The sequence below is a fragment of the Stegastes partitus genome, unplaced genomic scaffold (genome assembly GCF_000690725.1).
Source record: "Stegastes partitus isolate 25-593 unplaced genomic scaffold, Stegastes_partitus-1.0.2 Scaffold1182, whole genome shotgun sequence".
NCBI lineage: Eukaryota > Metazoa > Chordata > Actinopteri > Pomacentridae > Stegastes > Stegastes partitus.
The window spans coordinates 29603-51412 of record NW_007578913.1 but is presented as its reverse complement, the minus strand read 5'-3'; the positions used below and the strand labels follow the sequence as shown (position 1 = coordinate 51412).

The following is a 21810-nucleotide window of genomic DNA, read 5'->3' as shown; positions in this document are numbered from 1 at the left end:
TCCAGCAGCTTTTCATCCTGAGTGGAACCAAGTGTGCAGATTTATGTTTTGTCTTATTGAGAGTACGTGAGAAGAGTCTGCCAGGTGGAGGGACTGGACTCCTCTCATGCGTTCAAAGAAAGGAAGCTAGCTTTCCATCCCTGATTAGTAGGTCACAGCAAAAGATCTGCAACCCAGACCACGAGCCTCTATGTGCCAGATCATACCCAGAGAAACGCTCTTTGTGTCTGTGAGGGAGCTCAAAAGAGAGAAAAAAAAACAGTCTGACGTCAAAACTGGGTTTGGTGAGAAGGCGGCCCAGCAGAGGACGGACGGTTGGAAAGTTACTTGAATGAATGTCAGAGGGTATAATGAAGCGAAACAACTCGGAGGTTATGTACAGACAAATTTATTATACATTTATGTAACAAAATACAGTTTACATTTCTTTGTGTTCTGAGAAAAGACAACAGGAAAGAGGGTGGAAAGTGTGGCAGTAAACCAAGAGAACAGCTCTGAGTGGGATTTCACAGAGCGAGGAATCCTGCTCCGGGCAAACACACACCAATAGCCGACTCCCTCATAAAGACAATCTTGTTAAAAAGAGAACTTTGAGAAGGTTGGACTGTGTGTGTGTGTGTGTGTGTAGACGGAGACACACACACTCCACTTAGCTTGAGTCATTATCAGCTTGCGTTTCATCCAGTAAGCCATCCAAGTGTCCAGATGGTCAGAAAAGCTGCTTCAATGCTCTCCCTCTTTCTCCCTACACACTCTCCTTTGGAAAAAAAAAAAGGTTATGCCAGCGATCGACTGAAGCCAAATAGGGGAGGGATACAGATTGGATGTCAGGTGGATTTAACTGCAAGAGGAGCAGCCAAAAGACTAGAAAGCTGAATTCGGATCAGTTGCCGCTCCTGCTCTGTCTCTTCCTATTTTCTGCTTGGATGATATAGAATTCAAATTTTTAAAAAAAGAGGAGAAAATTCAACTGCTACCCGTCTCCATTATTGTCAGAGGTGACAAGTGCCAGCAGGCTGACTGCCCAGTGTCTGCTCAGCCAGTTTAATGCGAGCTGAAACGGTGTGCTTTTTGTTGATCACAGTCTGAGAATATCCTCGAGAGATAAATAAAAGGTGCCGCGTTGTTGTCTCAGCCCCGTTCCTCTGCGAGTCCCCGGTCTGTTGCGGACTCCCGTTTTTTTCTGAGCCGAACCGCACACGGACTGGGATGAGTGGAGAGGGTTAATGGTCAGAGCTGAGGAGACTGGAGGCTTTGTGCTGCAGGTATTATCTGCAGAATAAAAGCTGCTGGAGTGGAGACACAAGAGCTCTCTTATGTTTCCCCTCAGTAGCCGTACTTGTCGTTTAGGTGTGTGCGTCCATCTCCAGTCTGACCTACGAGACAAGAAAAGACAGTTTTTAGCATCAAAGGGACCCAAACACATGCATCCTTTATCACGTGGTGGAAAAATCTTAGGACAAAATGGAATAAGCTGTGGATGATCCCGATACTAGAGATACCAAACTGTCCAGAAGCACAGATGCCAAGCAGCTGGAGTGCATGTTTGCATACCGCATCATCAACCTAATCACCGCATGGTGCAATTAGATGTGACCCTGAATAAAAGCCTGCCTGGCAGCCGTTTCAAAGTTTATTTTATTCAAGCTTATCTTATCACTTTTAAGTGACTTTGATCTGCATTCCTGACTGAACAATGAAAACGTCGCTGCAATTTCAGCTGCACAAATGGACCATGAAAGCCCGTTTACTTCCTCTCGCCAGGAAAATATTTGTTCCTCAGAATCCCAGGAACCCTGTCAATGTCAACGATTCAGAAAAAAACTTTTCATTCTGCTTTGACTCTGGATAAATCAGAATTTTGTAAAAGTTTGAAAGGTCGTTCAAACAAAAGGCTGGAAGATTTGGGGAGAACTACGTGTTAGAACAAACAGTGACGGGGGTTAAGGTTACTGCGGCTTGATAAGCTTGACCACAAGCTGATCAGGAGTCACATCCGTCAGGTTATTTACCTGCAGGAGGCATCCACACGGAGTAATCGGGGTCGTCGTCTGGATACTGTCCTGACAGCTGCACTGGTGGCTGTGGACACAACATGAGAAAATTCACCTTGTATATATGTTCACATTTTTCTGTGTGATGCATGTTGAGTCGTGTGTGGGAGCGCCTACCCTGCTGGGGCCCATCACTCTCTTCTTCTTCTTGGGGCTGGGGTCTGCCGCTGGCTCTCTTTCAACTTCTGCTTTAGACTCTGTGGAAATGCAGGTACCGTACATTAGAGGGGGTTCATCAGTATATGTGTATGACTATGCAACACTATGTGGACATCTACAAATACATAATCACCACTATGACATATGCAGATTTTGCTAGTGTGTTCCATTTTGTGCTACTTAATACTTTCATTCTACATTTCACAGGCAAACATTGGACATTTTACTCAACTACTTTTGTTTTATTTGTTTTACACAAAACACTAGATAACACAGGTACAATGACTCCACTCAGCTTAGTGAAGACTAGCTGGTAGCCTAGCTAACTAGCCTAGCTAAGCAGAGGAGCAGGATTAAAACCTGTTATGTGATTTTGTGAGAGAAAGTTTTCACAAAAAAAAGAAAACAGAGTTACAAACCAAACTACAATGGTTAACTAAAGCTACAGAGGCTAGCTGATAGTCTTAGCTAAAGCTAATTTAGCCACTGTTTCCTGTGAACACTCAGTTTTGATACTGTGGAACTTTAAGAATGCAATTTGTTCTACCACATAAAAAAGACTGTTTTGAATTTGACCATTGCTGTCTTGGTTTTCTGAAACTCAACACATGAAGGTTGAAAATTTGAGGACACTACGCTCGTTGACACGGTGGTGGCCTGTCAATCACAAGGTAGCCATGCCTTAAAACATACCCTGCTTTATCATCCACTTTACTTTGGATGGGATCATAATTTGCAAAATGAACATCATGCTGCATTTAGGGAGACTTAAAAACTAACAACTGAGACCATAAACTCTTCAGGTAAATGTTCACTTAGATAACAAATCAAATGGTAAGTCGAGTCATGTTCTCATAGACTTCTGTACAGTAAGACCTCTTCTTGCCACCTGAAGAGTCCCCCCCTGCTGGCTGTTAGAAAGAATACAGACATAAGGCACCTCAGACCAAGAAGCTACATCCATCTGTTATATAGTTTATGTTCAGCAGCTGAAGTTTTCTTTTCTTTTTTTTTTTCTTTTTAGGTTTTTAAGGTCAAGTCTGGGTTGATAATTAGTGTAAAGGCCTTTAAATGACAGATTTACTTTGGCTCAACTTCACTGTTTATGTAGTTACAATTCTCTGCTTTTGTGGGGCAGTATTATCAGAAATACAACCCATACATACGCTATGAATTTTCTACACATTAAAGTTACATTTCAGATCAGGAATTCATATTACAAATACGAATATAATGTGCTGTTATAAATTTAACTAGCCAACTGCACATAAAGCACTTCTATGTTGATGTTGTAATAATGTAGTAATAATAGTTGCATATTATACCCTGGCACTGGCACAAATTACTGCATGATGAACTTTGTGTCTAAAAACTTTTGTTCTTTCATTCAAGTCTAATTTTGAAAAGGGAGTTTTACTTGTAATGGAGTATTCTGACTTTTACTGAAGTAAATGACCTGAACAGTGTTTCCTCACTGACATGCAATAACCACTATCAAAAAGATAAGCCGAATAGGAAAAGCATAAAACACATCAGCCACCTGGAGTAAGGGTTGCCGCGGCCTTCTTGCTGCTGCGTTGAGGAACCCGCTCCGCCTCCTCAACAGACTCCTCACTCCTCCTCTGTTTGGAGCTTTGATCTGACATGAAGTCATGCAACAGATATGACAAATCAACAAGTTGAGGCCATCGTGGTGAGACTTTAGCGCTTCGAATGTGAGTCACACGGACAGATATTACTGGACTTAATAACTGAAATGCGAAAATAGATTATGACGAACTACATCTAAACATTTCACTGCCACATATTTCTAAAATCAAAGATCTCTGAATATAGGTGACGTAGCATATATAGCACACAGTATGCTGTTTGTATGTAATACAGATCTACTGCCACCCAGTGGCATTATGAAAAATATATTGCTGAAATGTATGGATGCACTATGAAAAAATCTATCAGAAAATCAGAATACAGATGGTGTATTTCATATTCTTTTCTCATTACTTCCCTCTCCTTCCAGAAGCACAGCTCTTATCTTTTTACCTTTGTGCTCGAGGGACTCTACTGGTTGATCTGTTTGATGCCCCGAGGGATCTGTAGATGTGGAGGCACTGGACTCTTCGTCAGCCATGCCAGCGCTCTGTTCCTCATCACTATATTTCTCTGCTGCCTCGTCCTCTTCTTCTTCCTCTTCCCCGCCAGGCGGAAGTTCTTTCATGTTGAAGAGCTCTGCGGGCAGGTTGGGCCGCTTCGGAGGCAACTTCTGCAAGGAGAGAAGGAAACGTCAGTGGCAGGTAATGGAGGTGAAAAAAGGCGATGGTTATTTCAGACGGCGAGGGCGCTTACCCCGATTGTACCAGTTTTCAGTTTGAATTTGCTCCCTCCCTTCATGGCTCCAAACAGTGGCAAGGTCTTTTTAGGCTTCTCTGAATCCGAGCTGCTACCATCACACCAACACACAACAACATAGCATTAAGTGTGGCCCACTAGATTTTACATTAAAAGTCTCAAACATGAAATCTAAGCACATGAACATGGTTATTCCTATTAGTTTTTCTTCACATAGCCTAGTAAATGTCACAGATTTTCAGTACACAAAACTACACAAATAAATTTAGATTTTAGGGAGAAACCAGAACATTCTTTAGTTACTGTTGTTAATGTCTAACCTAGGCAGCAGTGAGGGCATCTGCGCTGGCCGTGTGAGTTCAACTAGTTTGCGGAGCCTCTGAGCATCTTTGCGTAAGTCTGCCACGTGCACGTGAAGCTTCCTGCGCTCCACGCCGTCCATCGCTGCCTCGCTTCTCACCGCGGTCATGAAGGCGTCCAGAGAGTCCTCAGCGGAAGAGGACGAAGAGTCTGAGAGAAGGAAAGACTGAAGGTTTACATACACAAGGCAGAGACTGCACGTTTTAAACAGTGTGTCATCTGTTTGGTGAGTGAACACACGTGTGATTATGACTCACCTCCTTTAGCAGCACCCAGCTTTTTCTGAGTCTCTGCCAGCTCCTTCTCCACCTCCGACAGCTTGGCCACCTACACAATAGAACCAACAGTATGGACAGGTAAGCAGGAGTATAGAAGGCTCTTAAAGCGAAATTATTCTTCTCTTTTGAGCACCTTAAACAAAAGACATTCAAGAAAGTCAAAACAGCTGATTTATGGAATCGGTCTGAGACTCCCTAATTAGAAACAGCTCAAAACATTTTGTTCACTAGTGAACTTTTGCTCTTTTTAAGTGAAACAGTCGGCCATTGTGTCGGCAAAAATGAATGCGTATGTTTATTTTTAACTTGCATAAAAATGTACCCTCTTCAGAAACTTATTACAAATAATAAAAAGCTGACAATTAAGCTTGTTTATCTTCAATGAATTTTCTGAAATTCAAGTAAAAAGTAATTTATCCCAGTTGGAGAAAAAAATGGAGATTATGATCGATTTTTTTTTTTTGCCTTTATTAGATAGGACAGTTGAAAGAGAGACAGGAAAGTGGGGGAGGAGAATGGGGGAAGGGGTTGCAGCAAAGGGCCATGAGTGGGACTCGAATCCATGGCTGCTGCATCGGAGACTACAGCCCCTGTACATGGGTCCCCAGCCCAACCAGGTGAGCTATCGCGGTGGCCCGAATTTGAGTTTCTTTTACTTTTCTAGGCCTATGCTTGATCCATGTCTAGCAAACTGGCTGATTGTCTTTTTACTGTTTTATGATGAATCCAGCTTTGGACTTTGCAGCCATGTGGCTAAAACTGCACTTAAATGGGGCTTTAAAATAAGGTGCTGAGATACTGAACATTCAGTTACATTTAAAGACCAACATTATCACACTTGGTTTCCTGTCAACTAGAGCTCAAGAAAGATTGAAGATCTAGAAGACAATCAAAGAAAAAAAGCTTCTGAGTGTTTCTGCTGGTTGATCTTATTATCTTTAGGGGGGAAAAAATAGGATTTCATCTGCTTTTAAACCTATTATATTGTGACCTTTTGAAGTTCTCTTTTGGCAGTGGTAAAGGAAATTAATCCTATTAAGCACAACAGTCAGTTATACTTATTTAAAGGGAAGTTCTTAATTTGTCTTTCTGAGGTTTTTATTCTATCATTCAGCCCGTGGACAGAATTTTTTCATTGCAGACAATTTGGGTTAAAAAAAAAAACCTACACAGGAGGTATCAGCAACAATTATGGCTTAGTCCAATTCAATGTCTCAATAAGCCAAGACACTGAAGCAGCATGCACGATAGCAGGACCCTTCAGCACTATTCAGACCCTTCATTTCATAGTTTGTAGCCACTTTAGCTGCAGATGCAACTTCTCTACAGGCTTTGCAAATCTGAATCTGAGCTTTTCATTCCATTCTTGTTGGCAGATCCCGTCAAGTTCTTCCATATTGGATGGAAAGTATCTGTGAGCTGAAATCTTCATGTTTCTCCACAGATGTTCAGTGAGCTTTAGGTCTGAGCTTTGGCTGGGCCACTTAAGGATAGTCTGACATTTGTTCTGAAGCCACTGAAGTGTTGTCTTGGATGTTTGCTTTGGCTCATTACGGTGCTGAAAGGTGAACCATCAACCCAGAAACACTTTGTGTCTCAGTTGTTGCCCTGACATGCAGTCTCAAATGTCTGACCTTCATATACACAGGTGTGTGTCTTTCTAAACTATTTCCAGTGGATTCTGTTTGCCACAGATGGACTCAAATAAAGCTCTAGACACATCTCAGGATAATTAAGGTACACAGGATGCACCTGACCACATCTGTCAAAGCAAAGCCTCTGAATACCTCAGTTAAAGAGAGATGTTTTCACTTTGACCTGATTGGTTGTTGAGTGCATATTGATGTATCTATTTAAAATGAAGCAACTAATTAAGGAATCCACCTGTTTCTCATGATTGTGCTCACAGCTTGATAGGAAACACAGAGTTAAACAAGTAGGTCATTAGCCAGCTTTGTGACTGCACCTGCATAAAGAGTCTAAAGCAGGGCTGAACACTAAATTCATTTCAAAACAAAATTGTGATTTGAAACAATAAAATAATCAAATCACAAAGGCTGCATACATTATGCCGTTAGACTGACCGAGGGTTTAAACTGTCATGGTCGTGGTTTTGCACACTGATGCCGTCGTCTTTGTGTGACAGTATCTCATGTGGTAATGCTCCATCATGTTTTAAACCGATTACACAGTGAATACTGATCTGAAGCTTCACCTTACAAAATTAGATCACAAATGAAAAGCAATCACAAAATCTGTCTGAAAAAAATCACATATTTCCCCCAAATTGTTCAGCCCTAATTTAAAGTCAGTGATAAATGAATGCTGTTCCTCTAATGAATACATGTATTACCATAAGCCAGCAGTTTGTAAAACCGTAGAAAATATTTACCAGTGATTCATAGGTCTCAGGCCTCTCCTCAATCTTTCCCGCCTTTTTCATTCTCTCCTGCCTCTTCCTCTCCACAGTGCCGGTTCGATCCAGGAAGGTGTCGTCATCACTGTCGTAGTAGTCCTCATCTTCCCAGTTCTTCTTTTTGCGCTTACGGGACACTGAAAAGAAGACGCAAATCACTTACAGCATTTTCCATAACAAGTTCTAACCTTCTCCACATGGTTCCACTCTATAATCTCCTCCCTGTGACTCAGTGCACACCTGCTTCCTGGCGCAGCAGCCCTCTGGCCTCCAGCATCCGACAGGCCTCCAGGCAGCACTGGATGGCTGCCTCTTTCTTCTTCCCTGTGTGGGTCACCTCCGCAACCAGCTGACGGCCCAAGGCATCGTCCACCGGCAGCCTGACACAGAAACAACATGAACTCTGCAGCACGCACTTTGTAATCCATCTGAAAGAAGGAAAGCTCCCATAAAGCGGGGGTTTCATGTCACCTACTTTATTCTGCAAAGCCAGGAGCCATGGCTTTTGTCTTCATACTCGAACTCCAGCTCCTCCCCTGAGAAAAAAAGATGCCCAAGTGGAAGTCAAGAAATTCAAGAACAACAACAAACAAAGAGCAGGACGAGCCATCTGTAGTTTAACAATGCGTCTTCTCACCTTCTCTGTCGTAGAAGCCCTGCAAGGCCTTCTTGGGGTCCTTCAGGTAGGCTGCTTCCTGATCTTCGTGAAACTCTGTTGAAAAAGGGTTTTCCTCGTTCTCGTCTTCCTCTGGAGCCGCCTCCTCAGCTGCAGGGTGGATTTATGGAGACAGATGGAGTGAAAGGAAAGGAGAGAACAGAGGGATCAACTTGCTTCTTAAGTTACTCGCTTTCAGAGAAAGTTGACTCCAGCTCACAACACAGCAATATGTCAGCACAGTGACGCTTATCATCCTGTAGCTTCATCCTACCAGCTCCCAGGACATCAGTAACAATCACATCTGTCACAGTGCAGCAGCTCACCCATTCCCCACGAACAGCCTGAGTCTTCGTTTGAAACTTTGCTCTGGCCCTTGTTGTTCTCTCCTTCTCCACCCTCCTCCTGCTTCTTCTCATCATCGTCGTCGTCATCGTCAGAGCCATCTCCCATCATCCTCTTCTCCAGCTCTGCTTTCTGTTTGCGGGCACGCTCTCTCAGCTCCGTCACCGTCAGCTCAGACTCCTCTTCCTCGTCAAACTCTGGACCCTGTGGAAGGAGACAGAAGTTGAAGAGTTAATATGTTTTGATGAACACCCCGAGGCTACCAGACTGCTACTGGCACTGAAGTCGACCTAAAACACCAAGTACGGGTTAGATGTGACAAATCAATAACAGGTTCTTCTTCAACGTCATTATATAGGTCTGTTGATGCTGCTATCAGTTACACTGACTTTGTTTACATGTGCACAAGTATCCTGGTCTTGAGTCTTATCCTGTTTTAATCATACCGGGGACCTGGTGTTTACATAACAGTGTAACAGCACCAGGCTTCTGATCGTCTGCCTGCAGGACTGGTTTTATTTTTTTTAAATTAGTCATATCACGCTGGCATCACTGCAGTTATGATTCATGGTAAAACTTGAGTGAATCATTCCAGCAGTCCTCGCTCTCACAAAACAAAGAAATAAATGAATAAATTTGGACATTCAAGAAATCTTAACAATGAATCAAAAATCTGTGCTGCACAGAGAAGCAGAACCATACAGAAAATTCTGTCAAATATTGACACAGATTGTACTTTAAGAGACAACTGATACCCACACGTGTGTGCACTATGCCTTTTGCTGTTGTAACACTTCAAATTGCTCTGCTATGGAAATTGTAAAGGTATCTTATTTAAATTAAAAACAAACTTAAAGAGCAGGAGGAAGGGGGGAACTTTACATCACAGCAAAAACCAATCGTACTATTCAAAAGGTTTTTTCTAATCTAAAAAACCCCCCAAAACAAACGATAATCCAAATCTAAATGACTTGAACGATTGATCTGTCAAATAATTATTATGCTGATTGCTGATAAAGTTTAGTAAGTCTAAGGATAATGGCATCAGGAAATGTTTACAGAAAAAAGCTTTGTATCAAACTCCTCTTTAAATTACTGGGAGAAAAGATTTAAGAAAGCAGAGCCAAAGAGAAGTTTTGGCTGATTGCCAACGCCGATGTACGCACACATTTTTCTGCCTAATTGCAGAGAACATCAGGTCTCTCCTGTAGTGGAATTAACATATTGCTATGCCTGCTCTTGTCATGATGACCCACTGGCAGGTGCAGACATAAAACCCAATGCTTTTCAAATGTACACATTGACTGGAAAGAAGTGGAAAATCTCTCAACGTACACATAAAACATGCCACATTTATTTTCATGAAACACTCTCACACATAACTAATCTTTAGCCTGCCAGGCATTATCTGTCCATTAATGTTCACTTTGGGCCAATGCCAATATTTTACTATAAAGCCTGACAACATGCACTGATGATACAGTGCATCCATAATGAGCAGTTGCTGGGTTACACATGTCTCCTGTGCTCACTGATGAAGACCTGGGAGGACTGCAAAAATTCCAAGACATTTTCGGGTCCATTGCGCGGAAACTACTCGTTTTCTTCTTGTCCTGCACCTAATTGAAACACAGTATGGTATGTGCACACACTGTCCCTACTGATTGTGTCTTGTCTTATTCACCATCTCAGCCGCCGTGTTCTCTACTCATAAATAATGTTCAGAAGCCTGGATACTGTGTTTTGCATACCATAGCATCCTGGTTTCTATCAGCATACTCCAGGTATCATATCGAGGGTACATAAAACTGGAATGATGCTTGCATAATCAAAAATCCTGATCATAACCAGGCTACTCCTGATGCTTAATACTGCCTTCATTTATCTCTGAATGGGGCTGCAGTTGGTTAGCACTGTTGCCTCGCAGCAAGAAGGTTGCCGGTTCGCTTCCCCGTGGGGGCACTGGAATCTTTCTGTGTGGAGTTTGCATGTTCTCCCCGTGCAGCGTGGGTTCTCTCCGGGTTCTCCGGCTTCCTCCCACACAGTCCAAAAACATGTTGAGGTTAATTGGTGATTCTAAATTGTCTGTAGGTGTGAATGTGAGTGTGCTTGGTTGTCTGTCTGTAAGTGTGGCCCTGTGATAGACTGGTGACCTGTCCAGGGTGTCCCCTGCCTTCACCCTGAGTCAGCTGGGATAGACTCCAGCCCCCCACAACCCTAGTGAGGATTAAGTGGTGTATAGATAATGAATGGATGGATGGATGGTCCTGGACTTGAACGTAAATATGTTAAAATATGTTTAAATATGTTTTACTTTTGATGACAATGTGGTCTGATTTGGTATGTGCTTCCTTTGAGTAGTTTTCCCACTCTCACAGTGCTTACTCATACTCATTTTTCTGTGTGAACAAAAACTGAACATCGACATCGGTAATATCAGTTATCTGCGATATCAGAAATCTTAATATCGGTATCGGCCAGAAATTTTAATATCGTGCATCACTCGTCTTAATGTCAACTTATGAAAACTAATTGTAAGGGCATTTCTTTTACTGCCTTCTCGCACAGACAAAATAGTTAACCCAATCTCAAGAAAATCAAATATCTAGAAAATAATAACGGCTTAAAAGATAACTGTTGGTTGCAGCTCTAGGAGATCTGTAATGGCTTTCAGAGACAAGAGAGAAACTACTGCTGTAAAGTTCTATAAATATGTTATAAAAGATCAGAAAAAAACAGGAAAGGTCTGGGTTTCAAACAGTTAATTTAAAATCAGGATACTTTAAAACCTTGTCACCCATGATCATGCACTGCTTTAATGTGGGGATGCTGTAGGGCTTTACCTGCAGGATAAAAAGCCTCGTGCTCCCACCAAACTTCAACACATGTCCAACACGCAGTCTGATGTAGGTCTTGGGGGGGATCTTGTTCTTGTTCACCACGGTGCCATGTGTGCTGCCCAGGTCGTGGATGTAAAAGCCTCTCTCCTCTCCTACACACTCCCCCTCCCCGGTCTGTCCGCGGTACTGGATCACTGCGTGGTACCTGGAGATGGACGGATGCTCCAGGGACACGTCGCACACAGGTAAGCGTCCGACCACGAAGTAGCTGCTGTGAGTCAGGGGCACCTTGTCCACTATGGTGCCGTTTTTGAGGATTTCAAGAGAGTACGGGACATCCGAAGCGGTGCCACCCCAGTGCGGCTCCGTGTACGGCAGAGGAGGGAACTTACCAGCTGGGGGGCCTTTAGCAGGGAGCACCCTCGGTTTCGCCTCTGGTTTGGCTTTGACAGGAGCTACCTTCTTGTCCTTTTCGTCTTTTTTATCCTCTTCTTTGTCTTTCTCTGAAGTTTTGTTGTCAGTAGCAGAGGTCTCACTTGCCGTGTCTACAACCTGAGCTTTGTTATCTTCTGTCACGCTGCTTGTTTCAGCTTCTGGTGGTTTGGACGGAGCAGCGACGTTACTGCGTTTGAAGAGGAGGGAAGGCACCGCGAACAGAGCCGGTTTCTTAAACGGTTCTTCCGTTTCTGCTTCAGTTTTAACCGAGTCATTATTTTCAGGCTCGGCTCCATTCTCTGTGGCCGAACACTCCTCGGTTTCCATCGCACAGCGCGTTTCTTCGTCTGTGTTTCTCACGCTCACGTCTGTTGGCGGGGGGGCGGCCATGTTTATTTGGTGCGACTCTAAAATGTGCCCGGGTCCTCTAAGCCTTTAACAACTCGTAAAAACAACTAATAAAGAATATAGTCCAAGAAAGAAACTGTAGAAAAATAAGTCTTGAAAAACTACATGAAATATTGCTAGAAATTTTAGATTTCTGCCAGCCAAAACTAATCCTGTCTTGCGGAACTAAACATTTTGTTCGGCAGTTCACCCGATTTATTTTTAACAAAGGACTAAAACGCTTACTTCCTGTTCAGCTTCCAGCAAAACTGCAGAGGCTCCAGTTGTTGTTAGACATTTCGTCCAGCACTTGGTAACTGTCGTGTTGTTAATATATATATTACTTAATTTAACAAGCTAAACGTGCATGCTACGTACTTAGCTAGCTAGCCTGTAGCTTGGTTGCTGCTCGTGAGTGAGTGAGAGTGTTTGCTGATGCGTTCTTGTTTGCAGCACAGAAGTCCAGTCAGACACCGAACATGTTGTGTGTTATCTTGTTATTTGACAAACTAGCACTCCTTTTAAACCTCAGCTTTAGAACTTTTGCAAATTAATCCAATTTGCTCTTTAATTCGGCGTGCATATGATACTCTAAATAGCCCCTTCTTTATTTCTTTGTGTTGTTACTTTTGAATTGCCAGCTGTTCCCACCGCCTAGTTACATACGAGCCAACTGAGTGCACGTTTTTTATTTTTTTCCTTTTGTCTTATAGTCGATCAGATGTTTGCCGAAATGATAATGGGACACTAATGGCGTTGTAGCAGATCTTTTAAACGAGATCATTAGGTTTGTGTGCATTTGGAATGCAGTTGGTATTAAATTTTGCGAGGATTCATCAGTATTTCGCGTAATGTGCTCTGAAATATTTGTGAATGTTCTACAAGGAAACTGGTTTAGTTAATATTTGACAGGCAAATATAAGAGATGACATATGAGAGACATCTGGGCATTAAGAACTTGTTTGGCTGTGCAGAATGTTTGATCTGTTTAAATGACTAACATCAAAGTTTATTTGCCTTGTGTTTATTTACGCTGCTTTCTCTCTCTCTGTCCAATTTTAGCCTCAGTTAAAGATCCAGCTCGACTTTGATCAGCCACTATGATGCGTTACTGGGGTGAGATCCCTGGACCTGCAGGGGCTCCTCCCAGTCGCAGCTCATTTGACTTGCTCCAACGTGAGTTTCGCTCTGTGGAGATGCAGGACCCTCCGCTGCACCAGCCCTCGGCCCAGCGTCCGCGGCCCACCACGATGCTGGACATCCCCTCAGAGCCGTGCAGCCTCACCATCCACACGGTGCAGCTGTGCCAGCATGCCCGTCGCCTTCGAGGGCTTTTGGCAGCGGCCCAGGCCCAGGCTCAGGGTCAGAGCTCAGCGTCCTCTGAGGGTGGCAGCAGGCTGGAGGAGGCTGATACCAACCTGCCCCTTCGTCCTCCCACCCCACCTGTCATGCCAGATGATCTGCTTCCCGTGGACAGCAAAGCTCCCAGGCAGCCCTTTCAGCTCCGCCACAGTGACCCTGAAAGTGACTTCTATAAGTAAGTTCAGATTGCGTTCCTCTTTTGTAATGTAATGCCATCTACAATATATTTGCTGAGGCTTCCAAATCATGTGCTTACTCACAGTTTCGATGTAATTATTTGTAATTTATTTATTATATATCCACCAGTTCACAGATATAATCTCAGTCTATTAATGATCCACTCATCATTAATCTCCTTAAATCTTGGTTCTATCATAAGGGGTAAAGGGGAACCTGTCACAGAGCTGAGTTGGCCCTCCTGCCGGCAGCTCCTTTATCAGTCAGTCGCCACCGTCCTGGCCCATGCCGGCTTCGAGTCTGCTCAGGAGAGTGTGCTGGAGACCCTGACTGACCTGGTCCATGAGCATTACCTGCGTCTCACCCGCCTGCTGCGGGTGGCGGTGGACCGGGAGGCTCGGCTGGGAGCCAGTCCCTTCCCAGATGTGGTGGAGCAAGTGTTCCATGAGGTGGGCATCGGCAGCGTACTTGCCCTGCAACGCTTTTGGCAAGTGAGGATCAAAGACTACCACAGCTACATGTTGCAGGTGAGACTGTGAAAGTGGGTGATGCGTGTTGTTCGGCTTTTGCTATTTGACAATATGTAGTGAGACGATATAGATTTATCAGCCTCCAGAGATCTGCTCCATGTATCTACCTCTTTATTGTCTCTGGTTATTTCAGGTCAGCTATCTGAGAGTCTTCATGACATTTCTCTCATTGATTTACTTCTGAAATTTTATATTTTATTACCGAAAAAATTCTCAAAAATCTTTATAACGGATTTATTTTTAATGTGGTCATTATTAGTATTACAGCATCCAGGTTCAGTTCTCAAACTACTTAGCCCAAAAATAAGACTTTGTTTTTTTTTTGTCGTTGATTTTTGTCATTCAGGTCAGTAAGGATCTGTCGGAGGAATATGAGCGACTGGTGAATCCAGAGAAAGCGCTGGAGGACTCCAAGCCCCCGAGGATCAAGGAGGAGCCCATGAGTGACATCTCCTTCCCTGTTAGCGAGGAGCCGGAGGCCGACCTGGCCTCTGGCGACCAGGCTTTGCCTATGGGGGTCCTCGGGGCCCATGCTGAGAGGCTGGCTTCAGGACTGGATGGTGACCATTCTCCTCATGCCTCAGGTGAGACTGACATTCCTGATCAAATGTCTGGTGTACTCTGCTTTCAGGAAGTGTTTTCTACAGCAGAGACTGATGTGTGGAAACTTTCTAGTTTAGACCTTCAATTCTGAATGCAGTTTGTGGCCACAGGAGGAAGTTAAAGATCTTGCCTGTAGCAAAAGAACATCAGAAAATCATGAAATGTGTCTAACTAGACAGCATCCTAATGCATTTTTACTATTTTACTACATTATCCATCATGTCTTCACTCAATATTCTGCTGCAGACTAAATGATATACAGTAATTTAGTAACTAGTGCAGTGTGTATTTTACTTTTTTTTTTAGAAACAAACATCATAGCATAGCGTTTCACCTTGATAGATGCATGCACTATGCAATCAGCTAATTAGCTATGACATAGAAGATTATGATATTTTCAGACATACACATATTTGCTCTCTTTTTAAGAGTCATATTAAAAGAATAACTACCACTCCCAAGTCTTGAACTCTAAATATTAAGCTATAGCCAGGAGACAGTGAGTTTAGCTTGACATAAAGACTAAAGAAGGGGAACAAGCTAGCATAGGTATGTCCAAAGGTAAGAATCATTGCCTATTGCATCTCTAACAACTATCCTTATTATTATCTAATTAACACACTAAGTGTTGTTGGTTATCTGGACACGAAGCAAGTCGTAAAACCAGCACGTTTTGCAGCCAAGGAGCCAAGGGGTGGCCATCGCCAACCCTCGGGCAAACCTGACCCCATGCAAGTAATAAGAAGCCCATTACAGGGCTGGACACGTACTCATAGAACTGGAGTGGTATCCTAGCACTAATGTAATTTTAATTGTAATATCAACAATTAAAAAGTCATTCTTGGAACAGCTGTTCCTGATGTTTTTTTGTTTTTTTTAAATCAATTGAGAGTTACATGGAAAAGCTCGTGAGTCCTCATTAAGACTAAGCAATTAAACGATTTCCCATTAAAATCCCAATCTGAAACAATGCAGTTTGCAAATCACCAAGGCTGCACTTTAGGATATACAATGTGCAGCGCATCTGACCCAGGGTTTATATTTTATGATTAGAACTTAATTTCACTGATTGCATAAGGTGCAGTCGTGGTTACTAGATGCTGCTATGGGCCATAAATGACCTACTGGAATAATTTAATTAATATTAATGTTGCTTTACTTATTTAGCTTAACACAGTCACAGCTTGTGTTTTAATTGGTTTGTCACCTATGCTATTTTCTGAAATGTAATAACTACATGTTTGAAGTAATTCCTATTTTTAAGTTTACATCATTGCATTTGAATATAAAGCGGTTATTTTATTCCATCTCATGTGGTAAAGATCCATCATGTTTTGAATCTATTGCACAATAAATCTTGAACTGAAGTTTTTATAAAATGAATCGCAAATCCCATTTTTTGTCAGAAATTGAAATTAGATATTTTCAGCAGATTGTTCAGCCCTAGTCCTCATAGTTCTACATGCCAGTCATGGCTGCCTAAGCAGGTGATCAAAGCAAGCAACCAAAGCAATTGGCTATTTGGTCTATAGTAATATGCCACAACAGAAAAAAATTAACAAGATATCAGCTTCTGTGCCACTCCAGCGTCCCAGCCTGGCCACTACTATAAAAAATTTCCCAGCTTCGTCCGTTTCTTCTTTAAATAAAAGCTCCAGCAGTCCAGGAAACCAGAGGGAGCAGCAGGCGAGCCACCTGTCAGTCACAGCTGTCAATCATCGGCCACAATGGCAGACATCAAAGTCTTCTAAAAGCCTCAAATCTTATTAATGGCGCAATAGTTTCCAAAATGACCACCAGTGCACAGAGAGGGCCTAAATTTAGTCAATTAGACCAGAGTGATTTGTTGGAAAAAATGATTTATTGGTATTTCCAGAGAACAGGTGATGGTTTTCGTATAGGGGTCAAATGGAAAGGATTTATTTGGGTCAGTGTCAATCATCACATATAAAAGAGAGAGGAAAAGGGATGACATGCAGCACAAAGGGACCGGGCTAGACTCTCTGCTGGCTGAGTGTCCTGTAGCTGATGCTTTAAGGGTATTGATTCTATACATTAGGACCTATGGATGCTTCTTAATTCCTTAAATCTTGGTCTGAATATAACTTCAAAAGAAGACTCACAGCCTGAAAACTCCCACTTTTACTCCCTACCTTACAATGTAGCCTGAAGAGAATGACTCCTTTAGTTTCAGACATGTCCTGCACTCTCTACTGTCTGTTGCTGTGTTTCAATAGTTTAGCAGCTGTTAGAAAGAAGAGTTGCAACTCCACTATCTTTTTCCCTTTTCATTACTCCAAGGGCATCATTTTTAACTAAATTACTTTTCACAAGAGTTCTTATCAAACCCCTAAATTAGATTGAGACTTGAAGAAGTACACAATAATGGCAGCCACACAAGTTTTTAGATATTTTCTTTGCAGCGCACTGTGCTTTCTTATTCTGGTTTATTCATATCTATTTTAAACTCAGGAAGAAAATAGATGTTGTCGTGTGGTTTTTGTTACTTTGTGCCTGGCTTGATCTTTCATTTAATCAGCATGTTGACAATGAGGTTCTTGGTTACGATGACTTGCTATGCATGAATGTAGCAGCACGGTGTTTTCACATGTTGGACTGTAGCGTGTTGATTTGTCATCACCTTAAAGCTTGTGACTGGGTTCTGTACTATACAGCTGCTTGGTCCTCTCTCTCTGTATTGAGTCACTGGTAGGAACTCATATATATTATAAAGCTATTCTCGAGTCAGTGTCGCTGTCTGGGAGGATTTATTTGACGGGACTGTGGGGTTCCATCCCACATAAAAAGGTTGGGAAGCACTGCCCCGGTGTACAGACAGACATCGGAAAGAGAGCCTTCAGATTTTTTTTGTCATTTCTGCAGAGGGAAATGAAATTAAACTACTTGGCATCTCACAGTGGATTTACGGCAATTGTAAACTCTGTCATAAGACATTTATTTTGAAATTCTTAGCTTATTTGAGCCTTTATTAGTATTGTTTTCTGTGTGTGCCTAATATTGTATAATATAAGTTTGTAGTGCTGCCATCCTGGCATCCTTTAGGCTGCAGGAGATGCACCAAAAATAAAACTACTGAGGAGCTGGAGGAGCCTCTGTTCATGTCAAAGCCAGTGAGTGATTTAGTTACTGATAGGCTGGTGGTAAATGAGAGACTCGATGTCTTCCTTATCACCCTGTGAGACAAGTCACCCACTCACTGAGCTCAGCCATTCATTCAGCAAGTCACTCACATGCTGCAGCCTATTGGATATGTAAATGACTTGACTGTAGCTTACCTGGGCTAGCTACTGGCTCTCCTCGGCTTGTCATATGCACATGGAAACACTTCTTTTTTTCTATTAAGAATTACAGTCTCATAATTTCCACATTGCTAGAATAAAAACTGATGGGCTCACAAGTACAGCTACTCAGTTGTACTCTTTGTATTATCGCTAAGTCACTTGCTGGCTTTGACATAGACTTTAGTTCCTCCAGCCTCTCCGTGGTCTCATATTTGGCATACTCCCCCTGCACAAGCATACGGTCTCGAGTTAAAGAGAGATTGCAAACCTCAATGAGACTAATGAGGTTTAATNCTGGGCATGTGTAGCAGGTCAGGACGCACAAAAAAGTCAGTCAATACCAAGCCCTAAACCCAACAGGAAGTCCGTTATGTTGAAAAACCCTGGTGACAGTTTTGGCGCATTTGGCTGACTTTTGCCCATTTTTGACAATTTTCAAAAATCTATCTCCTCCTACAGGGAAGGTCGTACACACCTGAAATTTGGCCAGCACAAACTACAGGAGGTGGTGATTACACGTTAGTAAAACGGTCCACACAAGTGTGACGGCGTGGAAATGGCGCCCCCCTGAATTTGGCCACAACGCCATAAAACCCCAGAATACGAGACGTGCTGTGTCTGTGCTTTAGGGACAAAGAAGTGCTCAGGCTTGTTTGTATTCATTTACACCAGTCACAGTCATCTGGGGTGGAGCTCAGCAATGGATCCAATAAACACTTACAAAGGAAAATTAGTGGAACCTTTGGAGGCAGGGAGGTGAACATTGTCATTAAAGTGGATTAATAGCAGAGGCTGCAACACATAATTGTCCAAATGTTGAAAAAACTTGAAGTTTGCTCTGTGGTAGGTTGCTGCTTGTTGGTTGTTGTAGGTTGTTGTGTCCCATACTGAAGAGGATTTTTAAAATGGTACCACGTAGTTAGCAGAAGGAGAGGAGAAAGACATGTGAAATGTTTGGTGAGTTGCAGGTATGTACCTGCAGCTTACATCCAGTGAGTCAGACGACTATTTTAGATCCTACTTATGTAACACACACACGTGCAAAGCGGAGCGCAACGGTCAGCTTTAACCTGAAAACACATCAACATTCTGTTTCTCTGCAAATGACTAAATATATAACTGATTATGAAAAAATAATTAAAATAGGAATAACCAATTATACATAATGATTAAATATAAACAAATAATAACCCATGAACTTACAGCTGAGTTTGCTTTACACTACTTGCATGACTTATTTGTAGTAACTGCATCAGAAACAAGGAGGTGTATGCACATTAAAGAGGCAGAACATACAACTAGTTTTAATAATTTCTGTTTCATGGATCATCAAGGGTTGCAAGGTGGGGCGGTGGTTAGCACCGTTGCCTCGCAGCTAGAAGGTTGCCGGTTCGCATCCTGGTGAGGACACCCGGCACCTTTCTGCGTGGAGTTTGCATGTTCTCCCCGTGCAGCTGGGTTCTCTCCGGGTTCTCCAGCTTCCTCCCACACAGTCCAAAAACATGTTGAGGTTAATTGGTGATTCTAAATTGTCCGTAGGTGTGAATGTGAGNCCCCTGCACAAGCATACGGTCTCGAGTTAAAGAAAGATTGCAAACCTCAATGAGACTAATGAGGTTTAATGAAGCTTATTAGATAAATTTTTTGTGTTTGAGGATCACAATTATAGTTTTCTTTTTAATTTCACCCCTTTCTCAAGGAGGAGGCGGCGCCAACAACTCCCCTCTGTGGCCTCAGGTGAAAATGGAACCCCAGGATGGCGACGAGGGCCAGGGAGCCGGCCACCACCACCACCATCACCACCACCACCACGGCGTCCTGGGCGGAGACGTGTTCGAGGAAGGGGGGCCCATGTCCACCATGAGCGAGTCCGGAGGAGCCATGGCGCCCTCACCGGGAGGGGCGGCGTCTGAAGCCAGCTACGCCTCACATTCACCCGACTCCCTGATGGGGACCTCGCCCGTCTTCAACCAGAGACCCAAGAAAAGGGCAAAGAAGATGTGACGCTGCGTTTGTGGACGCAAGAAGCTCGGAGGAACTGACTCTGAACCCAGCAGCAGGTCTTCCACATTAGTTATCATTTAATTAAAAAAACACACAAGGTTCTGAGCTTGTGGTAAAACAGCTGTAAAGTGTTAACTGACATTCAACGCTAATGTCATGAGAGAACTGAACTGAAGGGGGGGAGGGAGGTATTTTGTAGTTTTTCATGTTGTGTATGTTTGTTTCTATGAGTATAGTTTCTCTTAAATATCTGTTATTTGCTACTAAATATATTATAGGCGTCAAGAGAATAAACATCTTCTGAAGCACCAGTTGTTAAGGAGTGTTTTTTTTTTTCAGAAAATCTACAAGAACTCTTACAATTAGCCTAATGAGTTGAAGAACAGGAAAAAACTGAGAAGTCCAAAAGCAAATAATTTAACTAAACAGCTTAATATTTCAGCAGCATGGTTTGTTTTCCCAAGCTATTAGAGCTCTTTCTCCTCACGTACCAATTACTGCCACTTCCATTCATTATGATTAGAAGATGCTCCAACAAAAAGAGAAAATCTTTTTTTTTTTTTTTTTTTTTTCCTCGCGAGCATGCCGCTGCATATTATGATGTATTTTCCACTCCTTGATTCCCCTCTTGCAGTCCGCTTTACATGTAACTCTACACAGATCTGCGCACACTTCACACACACCTGTCAACCTGAGGCTGTTCCACTAAATTAGCATCTGTTTCAGTAATGAGGCAAAGCTGTGAATGCAACACCAGAGGCAATTATGGCTTCGTTGTCTGCATGGCGAAGGCGACATCAATCCAGCCTTAATGGCAAATTAATTACGGCATGCATAATTTTGCATGCTCGATAAGCAGGCCTGTTTGAATACATGTGATTTTCTTTTGTGCGCGCCTCTTTCATTTTCACAATTAGGCAGCTAATTGTCTACGCCTATGGGAAGTGCTGATGGGGGGTCATATGTATTGACTCTCAGTTAACTACACTGATAGTTGATTTATGTTATAGTGCATCTTAAAATGTGTCTGATTGAAAACATAATCAGGGTTCTAGACGTATGAGTAAAAAGGCTCCCCCTGCTGATGCTAAGAGCTGTAAGAAGTGTCATCTGATTCTACCTGGAGTCCTGGGTTATTTTGTGCTTTGACAATGTGTTGGATAAACTCCACACTTGCAGCATCAGCAATGACCTCATCAAGATAGAGTCTGTGGTCACAAGACTAAATCTTGTGCGAGATGTAGCAATGACACCCAGTATTGTCTTTCAATAAACTAAAATATAAACAGTGCATTTAAATCCTACATTTTTCTTCAATATGCACTCGTATAAATAGGAATAATTTACTTACAGCCATGCTAGCAACTTTGCTCTGGGTGGCAGTGTTGGCCTCAAACACTGACGTTTCCCATCGGATGACGCAACACACTTTGAATCTCACCTCAGTAGGTCGAGGTAGATGGCCGCCCGTTCCGAGCCCATATAAATAAAGTTTTTTCTGATTATGAAAGTCTTGTACTTACTATGTGTAGTGTCCTGAGATTACTCATGTTA

The 21810-nt window shown here is 42.6% G+C and overlaps 2 protein-coding genes across 3 annotated transcripts; one reads left to right on the top strand and one right to left on the bottom strand.

The window, feature by feature from the left end:
• Positions 1 to 372: 372 nt before the first annotated feature.
• On the bottom strand, positions 373 to 12333 carry slc4a1ap (solute carrier family 4 member 1 adaptor protein). 2 transcript variants are annotated; one of them, XM_008297062.1, is made up of 14 exons: positions 11460 to 12333; positions 8598 to 8820; positions 8254 to 8382; positions 8092 to 8152; positions 7857 to 7996; positions 7593 to 7753; positions 5180 to 5249; positions 4883 to 5072; positions 4560 to 4653; positions 4257 to 4476; positions 3754 to 3852; positions 2172 to 2251; positions 2013 to 2082; positions 373 to 1376 (listed from the first exon to the last, which is right to left on the bottom strand). In XM_008297062.1, the coding sequence occupies exons 1-14, from the start codon at positions 12279 to 12281 to the stop codon at positions 1327 to 1329; spliced, it is 2409 nt and encodes an 802-aa protein (XP_008295284.1). In that variant the 5' UTR covers positions 12282 to 12333; the 3' UTR covers positions 373 to 1326. The 2 variants fall into 2 exon arrangements, with proteins under 2 accessions (XP_008295284.1, XP_008295285.1); XM_008297063.1 differs by having other exon boundaries at positions 4560 to 4650; positions 11460 to 12332.
• Positions 12334 to 12542: 209 nt separating this feature from the next.
• Positions 12543 to 20567, top strand: supt7l (SPT7 like, STAGA complex subunit gamma). Its single transcript, XM_008297061.1, has 5 exons — positions 12543 to 12591; positions 13341 to 13815; positions 14020 to 14344; positions 14694 to 14931; positions 19952 to 20567. Exons 2-5 carry the CDS (start codon positions 13379 to 13381, stop codon positions 20254 to 20256), a joined length of 1305 nt encoding a protein of 434 aa, XP_008295283.1. The 5' UTR covers positions 12543 to 12591; positions 13341 to 13378; the 3' UTR covers positions 20257 to 20567.
• The last annotated feature ends 1243 nt before the right edge of the window (positions 20568 to 21810 follow it).

What these genes read in the sequence shown, in the direction of transcription:
- slc4a1ap (XM_008297062.1), bottom strand. Translation starts at nt 12,281, where the DNA reads ATGGCCGCCCCCCCGCCAACAGACGTGAGCGTGAGAAACACAGACGAA. An exon ending in TGAAAACTGGTACAATCGGG is followed by an intron (nt 4,477 to 4,559) that starts GTAAGCGCCCTC and finishes CTCTCCTTGCAG; the next exon opens with AAGTTGCCTCCGAAGCGGCC. An exon ending in CGCGGCAACCCTTACTCCAG is followed by an intron (nt 2,252 to 3,753) that starts GTGGCTGATGTG and finishes GCATTTCCACAG; the next exon opens with AGTCTAAAGCAGAAGTTGAA.
- supt7l (XM_008297061.1), top strand. Translation starts at nt 13,379, where the DNA reads ATGATGCGTTACTGGGGTGAGATCCCTGGACCTGCAGGGGCTCCTCCC. An exon ending in CCTGAAAGTGACTTCTATAA is followed by an intron (nt 13,816 to 14,019) that starts GTAAGTTCAGAT and finishes TTCTATCATAAG; the next exon opens with GGGTAAAGGGGAACCTGTCA. An exon ending in CCATTCTCCTCATGCCTCAG is followed by an intron (nt 14,932 to 19,951) that starts GTGAGACTGACA and finishes CCCTTTCTCAAG; the next exon opens with GAGGAGGCGGCGCCAACAAC.